We start from the raw sequence: 18907 nt of genomic DNA, 5'->3' as shown, positions 1-18907 counted from the left end.
GATTTATGATTAACAACGAAAGTTTAAACAAAGGATCTCTTTCTCTACATATGTAATTTACTAATTTTTTACCCTTTTTGTATCTAATCATTGGTGTCATGGTCCCACCCAACGTTTTTGGCAACTTTATGTCCTGAACAAATCTTTACCTGTTTCGTGAGAATTGTTGTGAAAATTAGCAACCTATACCCAATCTCAATTCTTTCACATCGGAACATGGGATATGGACGTGTCATAAACTGACTATTGTACATACCGTCGTCGTGCCGTACCTTCTGTCCTATTAGTCCGGCAGAATCGGGCCTTAACATTGTTTTGGGACATAAAGTTTTTTTTATTGTTTAGATATAATGTATATGACATATATAATGATACCCAGGTGGGTGTGGAGTATATAATGTTGAGCAATTTTTTTTAAGTGGATTTAAAGTATTCGGTCCAAGATGACGCACATCCTGAACCCCCACCTGGTAAGCATACAATATTCAGGTTGTGCGCCATCTTGGTACGATTACTTCAGAAGCGCCCTTTTGTTAAAAACAATTATTTCATAACTACATGGTTTAGTTTTGCATACATAGTAACATTGAATCTCCTTACAATGTCAGAAATTCAATTTTAGTAGAATAAATGGTAGTTTAAATCGCTAATACAAGCCAAGATCCATCGACAGTATCTAGCCACTTTCTATTGCGCTCTTCAAACTACATTTGCGTTGCCGCGCGCATTTCGTTTTCCTAGTTTAAGCTTAGGGACTTGGGAAATATTTTATTAGTTGAATTGGATTGGAATATTTGACCTCGTTTTTCACTCCGAACAAGCAACAAGGCCATGTAAAACCATCCACTGGTATCTAAAGATGTGTAACGTGTTTTCTTTTGGGAGAACCGCAACCTTTCAGAGCTACATTGATTTTGGCAAAATTAATATATTCTTGTGGAGATAGAAGGTATGCGTATGCGAAACCGAGATGTGCACCTGTTATGCCAACATAGTTGAGTCAAACGTTTTGAATACTAGTACATCACACACATTTTCCTGCGTGCTTCGGTTGTACGTAGTAACGCGCACATTTTTGCGCACATGCATCAAATTCCACTTGATTATTGAGCTATAGGTTTTTGACGAGTTTTTGTGTATGATTCCATAGAATTTGTATGCTGTTCTAAAGAATATTAGTTTCAGCTTTTTCATTCATTCAAACCGCGTGTTGAAAGTAAGTTTTGTAATATTGCGTGTTGGTTTCCAACATCCTTAAATCGGTGATGCCAGTAAATCTTTAATACAAAAATATCAGTAACATCTGCAATAAAAACAGCAGTACCCACTCAAATGACAGCTGGGGGATGGATACTCTTAGTATCTGATCCATCGCGTGATCCATCCTCTTACAGTCTTACCAGTTTACATAAGTGCCAATTGGTATCTGCGCTCAGCCTGAGAAAAAAAGTTTCGGACTGCAGTTGGCGTGACGAAATGTTTTTAAAGTTATATTCTACAATAAGATTATTTGATTGCATACTACTGAAAGTTCCGCCTCCTATGTCTTTTCCCATTGCAATATTCCTTTACTGATATTCGATAATATGACGCTCATCTGACATAGTTCTTAAATTGTGTAGATGGGTATAATCTTTTCCACGCTGTTCAGATGGGAATGCGCGAATATATATCGGAATTGCTAATATTGGTTTACAATGCGATGAAATCCTATCTTGGCATTTCTGCTTCTCGCAATTGCTGCGTATACTTATCGGGGAAGTTCTGTGGCGTGGTTATCAAATGAGAAAAAAAAACATGGGAGTATTTTTCTACTTCTCTACTACTATCAAACCTTGACATTTTGTGAAACCTTTTTTCCATGCAACCTTTTTTTAAAACATCCCCAACAACCACAATTAATTCTGTTATTAAACTTCCGAAACAAACACATAAAATCATCAACAGATGCAATATCACCAAGTAGATATTGCTGAATTGATCTTTAATTTACCATTTTTCATTTTCATTTTTCAATTCTTTTTGGTAAACCTGTTATCTATCGTAAATACAGCACATTTGACAATGTTGTAGTGTGACTTTTTTGGCTTCACATTTTTGATATTTGTAGTTAGGGCTCTTGGGGCTCTGTCAAACAAAGTTACATACAAAATATTGGTTGTAAATTGCAAAAACATGATCATGTTGTTGGAATAACTTGGCATTTTACCACCCGTATATCATTCATTGTTGAGAATATTAATAAAGTCATAAAATTTAAAAATCCGTTTTCATGAAATTTTTGTTGTAGCTGAATTCCAGGGACAGCATGACAACAGGCAAGAGAAGCATGGTCGCCTTTTTTAGCTTATGACAGGGTTTCTTAATAGAGGACCCCGTCCTCCTTGGTGGCCGCTGATCGGTTATCTGGGAGCACGAACAAACAGATGGAAATGCGAATATATAATAACATATACATAATAATATAATGTTTTTTTATAGAAGAGAAGAAGTAAAAGTGTTGAGAGTCTTTGGTAGTTTGAAAAGCATTGGCATGGAACATAAGAATGAACTACATTCTTTCCCAGGGATATACTATAAAATGTAGCAATTTTCTCATTCTTGTTCTTGTCATATCATTATCTTTCACTGCGTCGTCGTGATCATCCCGCTGCATAACAATTCTCGCTAACAAACAATTGACTGTTCTCCACCGGGTGTATATCCACTTGAACCACTGGCGACTGCATTACCATGCTTGTATTGTTAATTACAACAAAAACGAGTATTTTGAAATAGTACTCTTTATTTTACGCGTATGTTTCGACAGTATTTTCATATACTGTATATGGGTCGCGACCCAAAGCTGGGCTCAACAAATACCTAAAAGTTATTGATTTTATTTCCTAGTAAATTTGGTGCTTGCGTAGTTTGTGCACCAAGATTGCGCACAACCTGAACATAGTATTGCAACAGGTTATGGTTCAGGTTGTGCGTCATTATGATGCACAGGTTTGACGAAAAACACTGTTACAAATATCGAGCCGTAAGAAAAATTGCTCAAGGCTGCAAACTCCACACCCATGTAGAAATGATGGGCAATGACCCCAAGATGAATAATCACAGATAAAAAAAACTTTATGTCTGAAATCAAACTTGGGCCAAAAAGGTCCCCTTATCTGCCGGACTATATGTATTGTACAGGAGTACTATTTGTTACATTTTAAGGCAAATAAACGGTACTCCCGAATGGCGGACACCAGAACATAGTACGTGTACCAGGTTAGGCCCTAATTCAGGGGTCGGCAACCTGTTGTCGCTTGCGGGCCAAACTTAGGGGTTGCAAGTCATTGGCCGGCCGTACATATTTTTAGAAAGTTGAAAACCGATCGGATGATAATTTTTATAATAAAAAACGAGCAGTGATACACCTCTCGATTGAATTGCATCTCAAAAAATTCCTTTTGAATATTAGCGGCGCCATTGAACCCTTGCACTTAGCATCAACTTTTTAAATATAATATAAAATCGTCATCAAATATAATCGTCAAAACAGATGTCTTGTTACTATAATCCAGTAAAGCGTCGCGGGCCGTATTACATTACTCGGCCGTAGGTTGCCGACTCCTGCCCTAATTTCCGGTGCAAATGCTACAGGACTTACTTAGCTAGTCTCCGCACTCAAAATAGAACTGAAATAAGGGAAAGAAATTATGACCTGACCCTAACCTGGCACACATACTACTTTCCGGTGTCCGCCATCTTGGTTCACATACTTCGGGAGTACCTTCACGAATGCGTGACTGTGAACTCTCAGAAAATTCCGTGCGACACAAAGCACACAACAGGGGCGATAGTTTGATGGCGCACGTGCAGAACTTTATTTTTCCAGCAAGAAGGGACAGATTGAATAGATAATATACAGAGCAACAAAAACACGCCCGTCATATCCTATATATTTTAAGCGAGGCGGTCTCCTCTGGAGGATTCACTACAAAAGATGGGGAGTTTTACTTCATACACGCCGAATCTTCATACACGCTAAGTTATCTATGATTAAAACGACTTACGCAAATCTGTTATTAACGTGACTACATGAAACAAAGTTTCAGGCATGACATGTTTCTTTTAATCCTTAAATCAGAAAGAACTTCATATACAAAAAAAACACATGCAACGAATGCTAAAATAAAAAAAATAGGATAGAAAATGACCCTATAACTGAAAGAAATAATGAAGAAAATGCGATCAATTTCAACATTAAGTGGATACAATTGCAGCCGGTTGTAAATAACATCGAATGGAGACGTCCTTTGACACTGACGAAATGTTAATAAACATAGGCTTTCATGATGCTTTCTGCCCATAGTACTGTGGGAAATCATGAATTAGTTTCACACAAGTGTTGTAGAGTTCCATGTCTGTAAGAAAACAGTTGATTGAAGCTATAGGATTATGCTATAAAAAAACAGAAAATGATATTTTTGATTCAGAAGTTCGCCCACCCATTTTTTAAATTAGTGTTCGAAACGTTTCAAAAAATATTTTCACATAGCACCCCAATCTGGATATCAAGATTTTCTTGGGGCCAAGTTCTTGTGTGGGTAACAATCTGGAACAATTACAACAATGTAATAAATTGGACAAATTGGTTTTGGACAAATCGCATACTATTTTTATATGTTTATGCTCGTCAAGATTTTATTTTGGCAAAAATAATTATTTCAAATTTTAGGCTCCGAAACAACATTAGAACATGTTGGTACTCTCTGAATATCAACTTACTAAATTTTCCTTCAGAGTCAAACACGCGATACATCACCCCATGTACGTTACACTTGCTGTCAACTTTTCCAGTGACTTCAACGACACCTTCAATAATATCAGCCAGCTGTATAATAGTAAGAGAATATCGATAATGACTTGTCAGTTAGTTTTGCCAAAATTTTGGAATTGAAAATGCAATTTTAAAAACATAGAATAGATACATTTGTGAAACTGAATTTCAAGTAATTGTAAATAAAATAGATGAAACTAATCGTTGATTTTCGACAATTAGCGTTAATTAAATCTACAATTAGTTAGTAAAGAACTCTGTGTAAAATGCTCGATTAGTTTTATCTTTGGGACATATCTCAAGAAACAAGTAACATACATAATATTAACCAGATGTGCCAAAATTTTTAATTGTTGAGTTTGCTTAAAAAAAACAGCTTATAAACGGATATCATTGTTGGAGTAACTTCAAAAGAAGTCACTGAGCCTAAACACTTTAACTGATACACTATAAATACTTATGCTTTACCTTAATCAAAACATTATGTTTGCAAATATATCTAAATCTAATTTTAGTGATACAGCATTTTAGTGTCACAAATATTGAAAAAGGGGAATATTATTGTTTTGCTATTTTCATATGATCACAATATTATTTCCCTGACTTCTAGATGGGGGTGCATAAAGTAGTTCTCGATTTCAAAGTGTGTGAAAAGGAAAACCAGTGATATGATTGGTCAATACTTCTTACCGGTGAATCTAAGACAACTTGAATATTTTCTCCTGCACCATCTTTCAATACAAATGAATTTCCATCTGGGGATATCTGAAATAAATAAACCACATAAGAGTAAATGTATTCATATTTTACATCGTTTCGACCATTGAACTCGACAGTATTTATAATACAAACTATTTAGCCCAATAATTAAGAGTTAATTGCTAAATTGTATTATATCCAGAAATCAGAAAATTTTATAATAGTGGTTGTTCGTAACGGATGATACCCAATAGCAGAATAAGGAATTACACAAAAAAACAAAGGTTTCTGGGTTTTGATAATCTTGCTATGCCATTGGCAAAGAATAATTCAAAAATTGCGGAGCAGAAGTTTAGGACTTCAAACCATGCTATCTGGAGGTCTGCTATTTCAGCACGGTAATATACTAGATCAGACTGTTACAGTGTTAGGAACCAATGAAAATTACTAGTAGGCTATGTCAGAGTAACAACACCCTAATCAAAACCCAGAAACCAGTGAATACATGCAGCTATAAAATTAGGTTAAAATTGTGGAAATGTGTTTACATGCTGTGGTATTGATATTGTCTGATTTTAGTTTTTACAGTATTTGTTGAGTGCATCACTTTACAGATTTAAGCCTACTTCTGTATTTCATGAATTAGAGAAATAAATGAAAATCCAGAATTTCTTTACGGTAATTCTAGAGCAGTGTCTTTCAACCGGGGTGCCGCGGCACACCGGTGTGCCGTTAAATATTGTCAGGGGTGCCGTGGGAATTTCTCCAAGTTGTGTGTCTGTGCGGTGTAGCGTCCGGCAGAGTAATCGTGTGGTACTGTTCTATATCAGACCGTGGCAGCATCTGGTGGCGATTTTTTTTGTCTTTGTTTTTATTTGATTACTATTCAAGATGTCCAATTCAACATCTTTCTTCAATGTTAAAAATCTTATATTTACAATATAACACTTATATTGTGAATATTACGGGTAGGTATTTTCGCCATATTTTCAGCTGGTGGTGTGCCGCGGGATTTTCTCACCGAAAAAAGTGTGCCTTGGCTCGAAAAAGGTTGAAAAACACTGTTCTAGAGGATTCAGTCAACATTTCTACATCCATCCAGTGTGAAATTCTTAAATTATACAACTCAAAACATATCTTGGTATTTCAGTAGGCCTATTTGAAAAAAAAATACTGAATTACATTAATTATATCATCAGTACCGGTACCGGTATTGATATACAGAAATACACAAAGGTACTGTCAGACTGTAGTTACCTTTCCAGCATCGACAGTCCCAACTACAGTGACATATTTTTCTGTGTATTTTGGTAGCAATGATGCATTCAGACGTGGCCTAGGTCCGGCAAATGCTTCTTCCATATCTGATCGTGGACAGATAATTTATTCTTGTCTCACTCACTGCAGCACTGGTAAAAACTAAATATGGTAGCCTCTGTATGTACCGGTAAATCCTATGAATTTGTGAACAGCCCTTCTAGTTGTATCGAAGTTAAAATTAGAGCTAGTACAGTAGTACCGGTACCGTAAAAGCGCCTAACTTCGGACAAAATTACTATATTTTCGTCAATAACTTGGCCATTTATTGTCCAAAAGGTGCCAAAATTACTCGGTAAAACATTCGTGCGGTAATTTACATTCCTTGCAAATTTCGGTTCAATTGGACTATTTTTACTATTGAAATAATCGATATTTCTTGCCATCTGACCGTTATCCTTCACTGCCCTAACTTCGGACAGTCATTTTCTTCACTGCGTAACCGCGACGCACAGAGAGAAAGAGGCTTCCGATGCGGATGGCGTAATCACGTCGTTGCGTGAAGATAAGACGCTCGATCGTCGTCGTAACGTAACATTGATGTCACGACGAAAATGCATTATTTGAAACTTCCGTCGTCCTATGTTTACATCTTTCGTTCGTTATTTTCGATACTTCAGATGAGTATAATAACACGTTAGTCATTTTAATCAGGAAATGCATACGTAAATATATCTGATGCAAATCGTTTCAATCCGCAATGAAGTATTTTAACGGGCTTCTATCGAAGTCTTTGAAGTATTAATATTCTCGACGGATAGTTTTTTTTTATCGTGCGCGGTTATCTTTATAAATGATAATTTATATCAAACACACGGTAAATTCGATTGTAAAGTTTAATTTAAAATTCAACTTAATCTTGTAAACATGTAGGTCCCGTTTATTTGTTGGAGATAAATTTATTTTTAATTTCGAGTGAATAAAATTCAGCCAGGCAGTATTCAATAACTGTCATTTCGACTACTAATCATAAAATAATGGTTAAGTCAGTGCACTGTGCCATATGGACGTTGGAATTATCATAGTTTTGTATGTCCGATTTTAACGTCATCGATTAAGTGTGACATGTATTTTTATTAATGTAATTTTGGCATATATTCATACATGACCGAACAAAATACAAAAATATTACATTGGAACGCCGTCTTTATCTTAACGGAAATTGTCATATTGGCTCCGTTGTGTCTGGCGTCAAAATTCATTTCCGTGACGCAGTGTGACGTCGTGTCGGAAGTGAGCGAAAAATAATCTACGTGAGGTTGACGTAATTTTTGACGCTGCGTGAAATCTTAATATTCTTACGGAATTTATAATTCAGAATTTTAGGTTTTATTTGAATTTCGTACGACATCCTGCGATCACTTAAATAAATTATATACATTGTTGTCGCCCTCTACCGAATGATGGTATTTTGACGATGATAGCTTCAGTAGGAGCGACGCTATGCGCCGTTGAATGCCGGGCAGGCAATTTTCGGCAAAATTTCCGTTTTTTTACCAAAAAAATAATTATGCAACATTAAAAAAGATGAGAATAGATGTAGATATAACAGCGCAACCTATAATAATTAAAATTAGCAATATACGGCGCGTTTTAGCCAAGATATGGCCGTTCAAAAATTTTGTCAGAAGTACGGTACAGTCAAAGTGACTACAACAGACGTCAGACAACAGACAGTGCAGCGTGATGAACCATTGCTGTGTTTACAAGATTTCCCGCTAAAGCACAAGAGGTGCCGGATTCGAAAGTTTACCGGATTATTACCGGTAAGTTGGGTCAGGATTTACATATTTATCCAGGGTGAGAATGAATCCTCCATTGGTCGGCTCAATCATATGGCGAACCACGGCTGGGTTACCAGTCCATGTCGGGTATGAGATTAGTTAGCCAGTTATTAGTTTTCAGATGTATGGACTTGGTGGTAGGGGAAGCCGTAACCGACCAGCGATTACGTGAACCACCCTACGGCTAGGAGTCCAGCAACCCTCTCGCACATAATTATTTGCTTATGGTAAGATCACACCTACTCACTTTTAAATAATGAAGACTGATATCTGAGGGAAGTTATAGGTCAGGGATGGCGAACCTTTTTCAATGAATGGGTCAAAAATTATATTTTTATCGCGGAACAGAAGAGAGTGGGTCACAGATATTTGATCAATGATTGTATATATAAGAAACTTCTGAAACAAATCTTATAAGCTTCTGCTTCTGTTGGTGTTGGCGTAGTTTTGGGCTTTACTTATGCAGCACTTCTATCAGGGACTTTTCATGGCACTCGATTTTATGAACTTAAAGTACGAAAACACGCATATGAATTACCAAAAATGTTTAGGATAATGCGGCAAATTATTTTACGGTTCCAAAAAATTTGGAGGAAATTCCACTCTGATAGTGTTATATTTTTCGATCAGCTTTCAACCACATTAAGTCACTTTTACACTGCCCCATTGTTGTTTCAGATTTTTAGGTTTTTATTTCAAGTCTGAAAGATTTTGTTCTCTTAACGGCATCGTATGCAAGAAATTAATAAGATACAAAGTAGCATCTAGTTCTCGCATAACTCCTAAAACAGTCTGTAGATGCACTTCCTAAAGCAGCGTTTCCCAATCTTTTTTGGTCGCGGACTATTTTCTCACCGGCGAAAACTTTTGCGGACTCAACGTGCGTTTATTGCAGACGTACTCTGTGTGAAGAAGTACCAAACATAACAGAATTTTAACGAATTTCAAAATCGGAAATTCGCTGCAATACGCGTTTGTTAAAAGAGTCGACTTTTTAGCGTATAAATGGCCTTTTCTGTCGCACAATATTCAATCCATGACAACAACGAGAATTTAAAACGTCTTTCTATTTTAATTTAATTGTGTTCGTAGTCACTCGCGGTTGCGTCGACCTATGACAAAATGAAAGCATTTCTTCTTCAAAATGCCACGGCAAGGTAGCACCCGAATTTGCTATGTCTTAAAACGCGTTTTTAATCGGCCGCGGGTCATCATAAAACAGAACCTAAGATGTACTCCGTTCTTCTATTTTTAGTATTTTGTATTGCGCTTTTGAATTTAGGTCGCCACCATTGACAACTACGAAGAAAAAAATTATTTCTCGTTGTTCGAGCTCGCGAGAAACACCACTTAGGTATCTATCCACGAGTGTGCCGACTCGTGTTTTCGTCGGATATCCGCAAGTGAGTTGTGAAATCCAATCGTTGATTAAGCGACGCGCAAGTGACCTGTTGCGTCACCTGTTACCAAATTTTCGAATAGTAAATTGCTATTCTAATAGTTGAATATTCGAATATATGCCCAGCCCTACTCAGTAACCAGTAATTATTGACTCGATTAATGTTATGTGAATAAACTTGATTTTTATGTTTTATGTAAATTCTAACGTAACTTGACTGATGGTTAAATTTCACAAAAATGTTGCGGCCCTTAGTGAATTTCTGACTCGTTGCGGACTCATTCAAACGCTTCGCGGACTCATTTGAGACCGCGGACTCGGGTTGGGAAACACTGTGACCTAAAGAGACAAGACGTAGCGACGAATGAACCTGTCGGCTGCATTGTTATGTCATAAACGATGTCAGAGTCAATAGCTGAATAACGGTACACAGCGGTGCAGACATGCGTCCAAGATTAAGGGTTTTGAAAATTATCATACCGACCCGAATAATCACCAATTTGAATATGAGCGATCGCGGCCCTGACTGCGCAACTGACGGTACATTATAAAATTGATTGTTAGATTAATTTAAGGCCGGTTTTATCAATTTTTATCACTGATATGTTAGCATTTATTTTATTTTATTCGTGCCTTGGCGGGTCACGAATGAAACGCGGTGGGTCACTTTGTGACCCGCGGGTCAGTGGTTCGCCATCCCTGTTATAGGTGAACACTCAAGTAACAAGATACGGAGCCGAAAAGACTCATAGCGTAAAAAAAATACGCGTTATTACTATTAGGGATATTCATAACCTTTGACCTGTTGCAATTTCCGCATTCGCCGGTGCAAAAAGGGGTGACGTTTGCGATTTTTTGCTCTGGACGTTAACCCGCCAAGGCTGACTTGCAATGTTTCTTGTGTATAAAACGCAATGTAATGGTGTTTTGTTTCTAAATTCATAAAAATATTGTTTTCAGATGCGTTATGGTAGTATATTTTGTAAAAATAACGTACACATGTACGATGTATCGTAGGCCTACATATGTGAATACATAAAAGGGATCAATACCTTAAATAATATAGATACAGTTAGCTCATAAAGTACTGTATGCTACAAGAAGAGTAGCTATTCTTTTTTAAAGCTATTAGGTAAGATTCGTTGAGTTTTCAATAAGTAATAACACTACCAGACTACCGGTATGCCTAGATAAAAACTGTGATCCCAAACAATTACAGAGTAAGTATCTGAATTCTGAGTATATAACTTTTTGTTTCAGTTGTTCACAATTTGAACACTTACAGCTGAAGAAGACCTTCATGCTTGAGTTCTTACAACCTAATCACCAAAGTTGCTGTACATTGATTGAAATACAAAGCCTACTACTGAAGAATATCTTGAAAAATTTGCTTCTGCCGCGTACATCATGGGGCAGTAGAGGGGTTTTATTCAGACTACTGTATGGTATACCAAGTTCACAATTACAGACTTTTGAACTAGCATTTACCTGCCGTGTTACTACTGGAATTGTTTGAGCACGAAGTATGTGAAAACAAAGAAGCTCTTACAAGATGCTAAAAATGAGAGTACGGTAACCAATCCAGTAAAATCTCTAGCAAACAAAAGGCTATTTTTTGTTCCTACATTTTCTGTGAGATCTGATATTTCATTTAAAATGCGCTGTGTAATTTTTAGTTATTGTAACACGTTTTTATGGCATTACGATGGTTGTCTTTCCCCGTTTTTTGGCATCGTAACGGCTGGTACTGGTAGTCTTCTGTCACAGATTGCATACCTGTAATACGGCGTTTTAGATTCCGTGTCCATATATTTGAGCATTGCTTCTTTTTTAAATGCCGATGGACGAAATACCACGAAAAAACCGTCAAGAACTCCACATAACTAGAGTTTCAAAATAAAATAAAAGATGGGCATATAATTCTGGTGTCTGGTAGGTGGCCTACACTGGTAGTAAAAAGCAAGTGGTATTATATATATGGCTATAGAGGAGAGGATATGACTTCTGGACTTGACACCAAGCAGTCCTGCCAATAGATGATATCCACATTGCGCGACGTTCCGGATCTTTTGAAAACAGTAGAATATAACTAAAGATCAATTTCGTTTTCTATACTATACGTACAGCCAACGGAACAATACGAAATAACCAATTTCAACAGCCAAACAAAACGGAAACGTATAAACCGACTTGCAGCTGACAGGAGCCAAATGGACGTTTTTGTTTTTTGTCGTCCAGTAAACAAAGTCACGTGACCCGTGCTCTATATGTTTAAAGCTACGCCATTGCTTGGCTAATACTGACTTACTGTTGTTAATAAAACAAAAGAAAAGTCAATTTTTTGAGATATTAATAGATTTATAAAAATGTTTCCCGACTGTAAAAAATAAAAAATGGAAGTCGTGACACCCGCAAATTCGATTTATTCCTAAAAAAGAGTAGCATCTAAAAGACATTTAATTTATGTTAATTTGTAAATTCAAAATATAAAGATTGTAAATGTTTACATAGCTTCATTTTCTGACTAATGACAACTTGCACATTGAAAGTATATCGAAGCGCTCATCAATTTTATTACCAACACAGAGCAATTATCCATTCAAAATATTAACAGTAATGGAGTAAATACATGCTTGTATATTGATTTCTTGAGTAATGGTATTATTACTCATTACATATATATAAATTATATTTCAATAGGTACCGATTCGTTTTTCCAGATGCAGTGTGGTTGTTACTAGTTTGATGTAGAGATGGAAAATAGCTCGACTGATTCGTGGACTCGCAATATATCAATCCTCACAACAAATTTAACTACAGAAGCCCCTGCAATTGGGTAGGCGCTTTTCTGTATTTTGTTAATTAACTGAAGATTTACAATGTGACACAATGTGAAGTAATATCTCTAAAACTTATTTTTCTCTGAAATGACGAATTATTGGTAATGTTTTAATGGCTTCAAATAAATATTTTTCAGAAACGAATGGGGTGCAGGACTATTTTTTTATTCAGAAACATTGGTGTTGACTGTGGCTATTGCTGTCTTTTTCGTTTTCGGAATTTGTACCAATGCTCTTACGTTCATTGTCATTGTCTCTTCAAAGAAATTATCGAAGTTAGTACTTTCTATGTCATCAATATCTTTTTAGCTTTAGATTTAAATAAGTTACATATTAATAGATATATGCCGTTAAGACAAATTCTATTGTTTTGAAGTATATATTATTATTTCTGGTACGTAGGTATTTAGCAAAAAAATGCATAACAACAACAATATACTTCCTTGTGAGTCGCATTTGACCCGCGGGCCACAGACTACACGATGTCAAAATATTTACGCCGTTTATTAGGATTACTGGGCCACTTGAGATTATAAAAACCTTGCTTTTTTTCCAGATCTCCGTTCAACATCATGATAATGAGTTTATGCGTTTCTGATTTTCTCTCAGCTTGCGACAGTCCATTTGTCTTGTATCGACGATCCTATGGATATTTCGAATATCGTTTACCCGTATTCTTTTGTAAGGTAATTAAATTAAAATCATGTCGTGTCGTTAACCCATTTCTCTCACGCACAGAAAAAATAGTCGACTCCGATTTTAACAAGAGACATAAATCAAAAAGTGAAAAAGGATATATAATATGTGTAACTGTTGTCCATAATCTCTTCAAACAATTTTTCTTCTTTATTTGCCGACTAAATTTAAGTCAGCTATGAATAACGACATATTAAACAATTCCGGAAGAAACTTATATATATATAAACTATGTATGAACAGATAAGAGCTAATTAATTCAAATCAAATATTTACTAGATTACATGTTATGTTACAGATAGTAGCATGCTATTCATCTTTAATTTGTTAGTTCATGATTTTTAGAACACAGTTGCTCTCGACTTTTGGACAAACAACGTGACAATTCAACATATCCTAGTCTTCACAATACTTCGAATCGCTGCAATAAAATTCCCACATCGAATGAAGCAGTTTACCGCGACCAAGGCTAGGGTGAGTGGATCGCATGCGCGATCATGTTTTTACATATTGTACCCAGCCTAAAATCGTATACCTATTTATTTGAATACCGGTAACAAACTGAAATAAATAGTCCTTTCATCAGAGGACGCTGTCAAAACTTATTAATTAAATTAACAGATACTGACCGCAACAATATGGATTGAAACTTTTTTGGTAAATTACGTATTCTACTTTTCCATGCTAACGGTTTACCCTCCAGGAATAGCAAAAGCCATTAGAGCATGCTCCACAGATACAAAAAAGTAAGTCAGTTTAAATGTTGCAACCATTTTTCGATTTTGTTCGCCCTTTCATCAATTGTTAAATTTCATTCATCCGTTATAAAATATTCAGGTAAGCAATTGCATCACTGGATGTCAAACTTTCTAAAGTATATAAATGAAGGTTCGTTGTATCAGCAATATGCCTTCAGATTTATGGAAGTTTAGAGTACTGTAGTTCGATGTTGCTGAAATTCCAGACATGAGAAGGAGAAGAGAGAATTTATTATGTCGTCAACCAGAAAAAAAAAACGGTTGTTGAAACAATAATTAGTACATACAACAACATACGCAAAGTGATTCAGTATAAACTAAGGGGGGCGATTCGATGGTCATCCGCGTCAGCTCAGGACCGAAAACACCCCCCGAACACTGCAGCGTTTAAGTTCAATTGCGTTGAATTCAGTTTGCAGTAGCGCCAGTGTTCATCGGCGCAAATCTAATTTTAAAAAATAATAGCCTACTATATGTGCCAATAGATAAAAATTGGTTTAATACAAAATACTATATTATAATATTGTTTAGAATATTTACTATTAACTCAAAAGTTGCAGACGTTTTCAAAATTTTTCTTTCTTTCAATTACATATATATATTAGTATCTTGTGATGTCTGAGCAACTTACCATAGCAACTAACATCTTTAACAGTTTTACTACTTATATGAATGAGAATTTGAAATGTTAATAATTTAGCGTTTTTTCGTTTTATTTTTAGAGTTTTCTTCGTGAAAATGTATTTGTACATTGCATATCCCATATTTCTGTATATTCCACTATGCTCCCTAATTCTGCTCTCAGTATATCTTGTTTTTCTGATATATCAAAGGAGAAACATGAGAAAAGGTGAGAAATTAGTGAACTTGTGCGTAAATAGATCGAAAAATTTCTACGTGAAATTGTATATATTTTTGGTTCTAGAAAGTAACGCAGATATTGACGTCAGTAAAGAAAATTTTGCACTCCTCCAACTTTCACTGATAATGGGCTCGTTCATGCTTGGTTACATACCAGATATTTGTGAGTAAATTTTGTTATTCATTTTCGGTTTTAATTAAAGAAAGTATATTATATTTTTTTTTTTTTCAGCTTACAGATTTGTAATTATTACTCAATTATGGAAAAAGGTTGCATACCATGGAAGAGGTCCGTGGCAGCACTCAATGATAACTCACATCTGCTTGAGGGTATCAGAATGCCTCAATCCAATCATCTACAACGTAGCATCCAGGTAATATAAATTATATTGATTAGGTAACATTTAAACATTTGCATAACTATATGTTCATATATTCCTATGCAGCACATTAAGAGATCACAGTAAGCAGTTTCTTAGACGGATGTGTTGTCGAAAATCATCTCAGGTGAATGGAAACTCACACGAAAAAACACATGGGGGTACAACAGAATCCCATACTACGGATATGACGAAATCGGCACAATCAGCAGTATAAAACATTTATTTTTTTTTGCATGTTTATAATCTCACTTTCATCGCATTTGTCTGCAATGAAATTGCAGGGTTTCGACTATTCGAATGTTTTGACTTAGACGCCTCATTGCGAATTTGCTGTCGCCACGGCTACTTAGATTGATGGTGCATGGAGTCGTTTTGTTGTTGTTGTTGAAATGCGTGACTGCTAGGTCGCCTTGACGTATTTATTCATTTTTTCAAATAACAATTAATAATTCGAATTTTTATTATAATTTTCTGTTAGACTTTATTATGGGTCCGCTGTTCGATAAGTAATATATATTGGTTTCCCGCGGCACCCCTCACCCTGAAATGTTTTTTCATAATTAATTGCAATTTTTATATGTAGTGTGCTTTCAGTATGGTGAAAAAATAAACTACTGACTTTGTTGAGAACACAGAGATACTTAAAGCCACATCGAATATACGGCAGAAAACAAAATTTTTCAAATCAGAAAATCAAACTACCAAACTAATCATGCTCAGTGCTTTAAAAAACCTTGATAATAGATCAGCTTCGCCAGGTTTAAAATATAATCAGTCATACATTGAGCATGTATAGCAATAGAGAGCATAACCAAAAGACTGTTTCTCTCCCCCACTTATACGTTGATTTATTACTTCAATGCTTTTGATTATAGTTGATTTAATATTACCAATTTATTCATGTTTTGTTTTTACTGTGGTGGCTGTATTTGATATTTTTTTCAAATATTGGTGCTGCTCCGAAATAAAATATACAATGCTTATGCTATGTCTGTATGTTATTTATCAGTTATGGCAGTATGGGCATCTGCAGGATTTTAGCCAGGTTGCTGTAGCAGGAATAAAAATTGCATATTATATATATACTGTACTTTATTGATTACACTCATGAATAAGCAACTGTTCATCAAGTAAACGGTGACTTCTATGGATTGGAAATTTTTGTACATGATTGTACCAAAAAATATTCAGTAACTTAGGAAGTTCGACACAAAAGTTATGTTCAAAGGACTTCCTCGGCGCTGGATACACACTGGCTTCCGTTGCGCAAAATTGTTAATCACTCGCACTCACCGCAGGTAATAACTGGTGCTTTCACCCAACTCGGAATATGGAGTGATTCAATGTGCGGTAACACCAGAAATACTTAAAAAGCCCATTCCCAAATAGACTATTTACTAACATTTGTTGTTTTGACTTTATTGCAGTAGTAACGGACATCAGTGAGTCAGTTTATTCCAGCATTCACACACAATTTAATCTATTCGTATGACCATCACTCCAAATATTAACTACATCAATGAAAACAAACGTGACAGATAGAACTTACCATTAGCAAAATCCCAGAGCTCAATAACAGAGTTGCGCTCACTAAAAACACAAACAGAAGAGAGCGGCCTGCGGGAGAACTAAAGGATGCCATATTATTAGTAGGAATAGACAGCAAAGTTGGCTCATTAAAATATATTTGGGGCTCGCATGTTATAAATCATGGAAATAATACATGCAATTAATTATTAGTATCATATGTTGGATAATAAATCATTTCATTTAACCGAATGTGAATCTACAGCGCTAATAAAATTAAATTATATAGCAAGACTGGCATGACAACAAAAATAGATATTGTAGAAAACTTTTCTAGAACACAACCTAGAGCCCATAATTAAAACGAGGGAACATTTCTTACCTTCACTTCTGTCTGAGGATTTCTCTGATTTTGACGCGATTGCACCCTTGAGTTCGCCAATTGTTTGAAAAATACACTGATACACATTGCATTTCGAATACCCCGCTCCCACAGCTATGGACAGCCGATTGTGCCATGTTTGAAAATGCCTACCGATGTCGTATACTTTACTAAGTGTAATGGTCATTATAAGACTCATTCTGTGACTCATAGGTCGGTGCTATGCTCCAGGTAACATTATTTTTGTTACTGAGATGTCTATACTGCAGAAAGAGCGCTTCAGCAAAAAAAAAAAGTTAGTAATCAAAAAATGTTGTTTCCCACCCTGAATGGGTCATTTTGAATAAATTTTAGAGAAATCATAATTTTTTGCCATAGCGTCCTAAATTACTGGATACAACCATACGCAGATAGAATTTCAAACGTAAACAATATTATTTACTTTCTTCATTTCAGTGGAAGTGATTGAGAAATTATTGGGTTATATTTTTGGGGTTATCCTGTATTTAACAAAAGTAAATAATGATTACAAAATATAAACACATTTTTGATATTTCCAGAGCTAAATTATAGATTAACATAATGTTATTTCAGCACCATAATGATTACTATCCCTTGGTAAATACCATAATATTGCATTATCATTATATTCCAAACAGTCAGTTACTTATTTTGTGTTAAGCACGCTCAGAAGTTTCAATAAAAATTGCCAAAATTATAAAAAAAATCATTTTTACTTGGATAAATATGGAAAGGTTTCATTGATATATTGTTTCAATTTGTCTCTGCTATGAAACAATATTGAGTCGTGAATACTATATAAAATATCAAATTCTTCAGTTTATGATTTTGACGAGGGCGGAAATTCGTGAGAAAAGTTGTTGGTGAAGAACAGAATAGTAAAAGAACAATATATTCGTGTTCGCAATTTATTTTCACAAATGTGTTATTTTAATTACCTAATCTTTGCCAAAAGGTCATCCAAGCACATTCTAATAATGTATGATTTAATAAAAAAATATTCATATTTCGCTTTCATTTATACGAAGTTGAACTTCATATACATTTGCCTTTTATCCCCTTTATTTTTTCAAATCGGGTACATCAATAATATCGAACCAAAATATCAATTACGGCGCAAATCAATTAATTGAATATGTGTTAATTGATATAAACTATTATTTACTGAATTAAAGAGGCATGTCAATGTTATTATTATATTTATTATTAAAGTTGTTAGAGATATAATTTCCAATCGTATCCAAATTTTGTTAATATAGTGAAAAGGTTCGTCGCAGATATCATTAAAATTGAAATGATAATTGATAATAATTCTCGTTAATTATATATACGGCATTTTAAAATTCATTTGCAGTTTGCCATTCCATAACTCTAAATCAATATATATTAACTAAGCTTCAAATTCAATTGATCGCAATTACCTT

General features: G+C 35.2%; 2 protein-coding genes across 3 annotated transcripts; one reads left to right on the top strand and one right to left on the bottom strand.

Moving 5' to 3' along the window:
* Positions 1-4085: 4085 nt before the first annotated feature.
* Positions 4086-7031, bottom strand: LOC120330187 (replication protein A 14 kDa subunit-like). The gene is made up of 4 exons (XM_039397045.2): positions 6773-7031; positions 5507-5581; positions 4765-4870; positions 4086-4400 (listed from the first exon to the last, which is right to left on the bottom strand). The coding sequence occupies exons 1-4, from the start codon at positions 6875-6877 to the stop codon at positions 4327-4329; spliced, it is 360 nt and encodes a 119-aa protein (XP_039252979.1). The 5' UTR covers positions 6878-7031; the 3' UTR covers positions 4086-4326.
* A 1462-nt stretch (positions 7032-8493) lies between these two features.
* LOC120330186 (5-hydroxytryptamine receptor 2-like) lies at positions 8494-16541 on the top strand. 2 transcript variants are annotated; one of them, XM_078118814.1, is made up of 11 exons: positions 8494-8598; positions 11276-11460; positions 12736-12851; positions 12993-13130; positions 13412-13541; positions 13897-14025; positions 14173-14297; positions 15032-15159; positions 15235-15333; positions 15403-15544; positions 15617-16541. In XM_078118814.1, exons 3-11 carry the CDS (start codon positions 12769-12771, stop codon positions 15765-15767), a joined length of 1125 nt encoding a protein of 374 aa, XP_077974940.1. In that variant the 5' UTR covers positions 8494-8598; positions 11276-11460; positions 12736-12768; the 3' UTR covers positions 15768-16541. The 2 variants fall into 2 exon arrangements, with proteins under 2 accessions (XP_077974940.1, XP_077974939.1); XM_078118813.1 differs by having other exon boundaries at positions 11276-11587.
* Positions 16542-18907: the final 2366 nt, after the last annotated feature.

This window comes from Styela clava, chromosome 12, assembly GCF_964204865.1.
Source record: "Styela clava chromosome 12, kaStyClav1.hap1.2, whole genome shotgun sequence".
Lineage (NCBI taxonomy): Eukaryota > Metazoa > Chordata > Ascidiacea > Stolidobranchia > Styelidae > Styela > Styela clava.
This window is presented reverse-complemented; position numbering and strand designations above follow the sequence as displayed.

Coding starts and splice junctions, on each gene's coding strand:
- LOC120330187 (XM_039397045.2), bottom strand. CDS start 6,877: ATGGAAGAAGCATTTGCCGGACCTAGGCCACGTCTGAATGCATCATTG. Junction 4,871..5,506: donor AAGTTGTCTTAGATTCACCG/GTAAGAAGTATT, acceptor ACTATTATACAG/CTGGCTGATATTATTGAAGG. Junction 4,401..4,764: donor TGACTCTGAAGGAAAATTTA/GTAAGTTGATAT, acceptor GTTTTCTTACAG/ACATGGAACTCTACAACACT.
- LOC120330186 (XM_078118814.1), top strand. CDS start 12,769: ATGGAAAATAGCTCGACTGATTCGTGGACTCGCAATATATCAATCCTC. Junction 12,852..12,992: donor ACAGAAGCCCCTGCAATTGG/GTAGGCGCTTTT, acceptor AATATTTTTCAG/AAACGAATGGGGTGCAGGAC. Junction 15,334..15,402: donor TGGTTACATACCAGATATTT/GTGAGTAAATTT, acceptor TTTTTTTTTCAG/CTTACAGATTTGTAATTATT.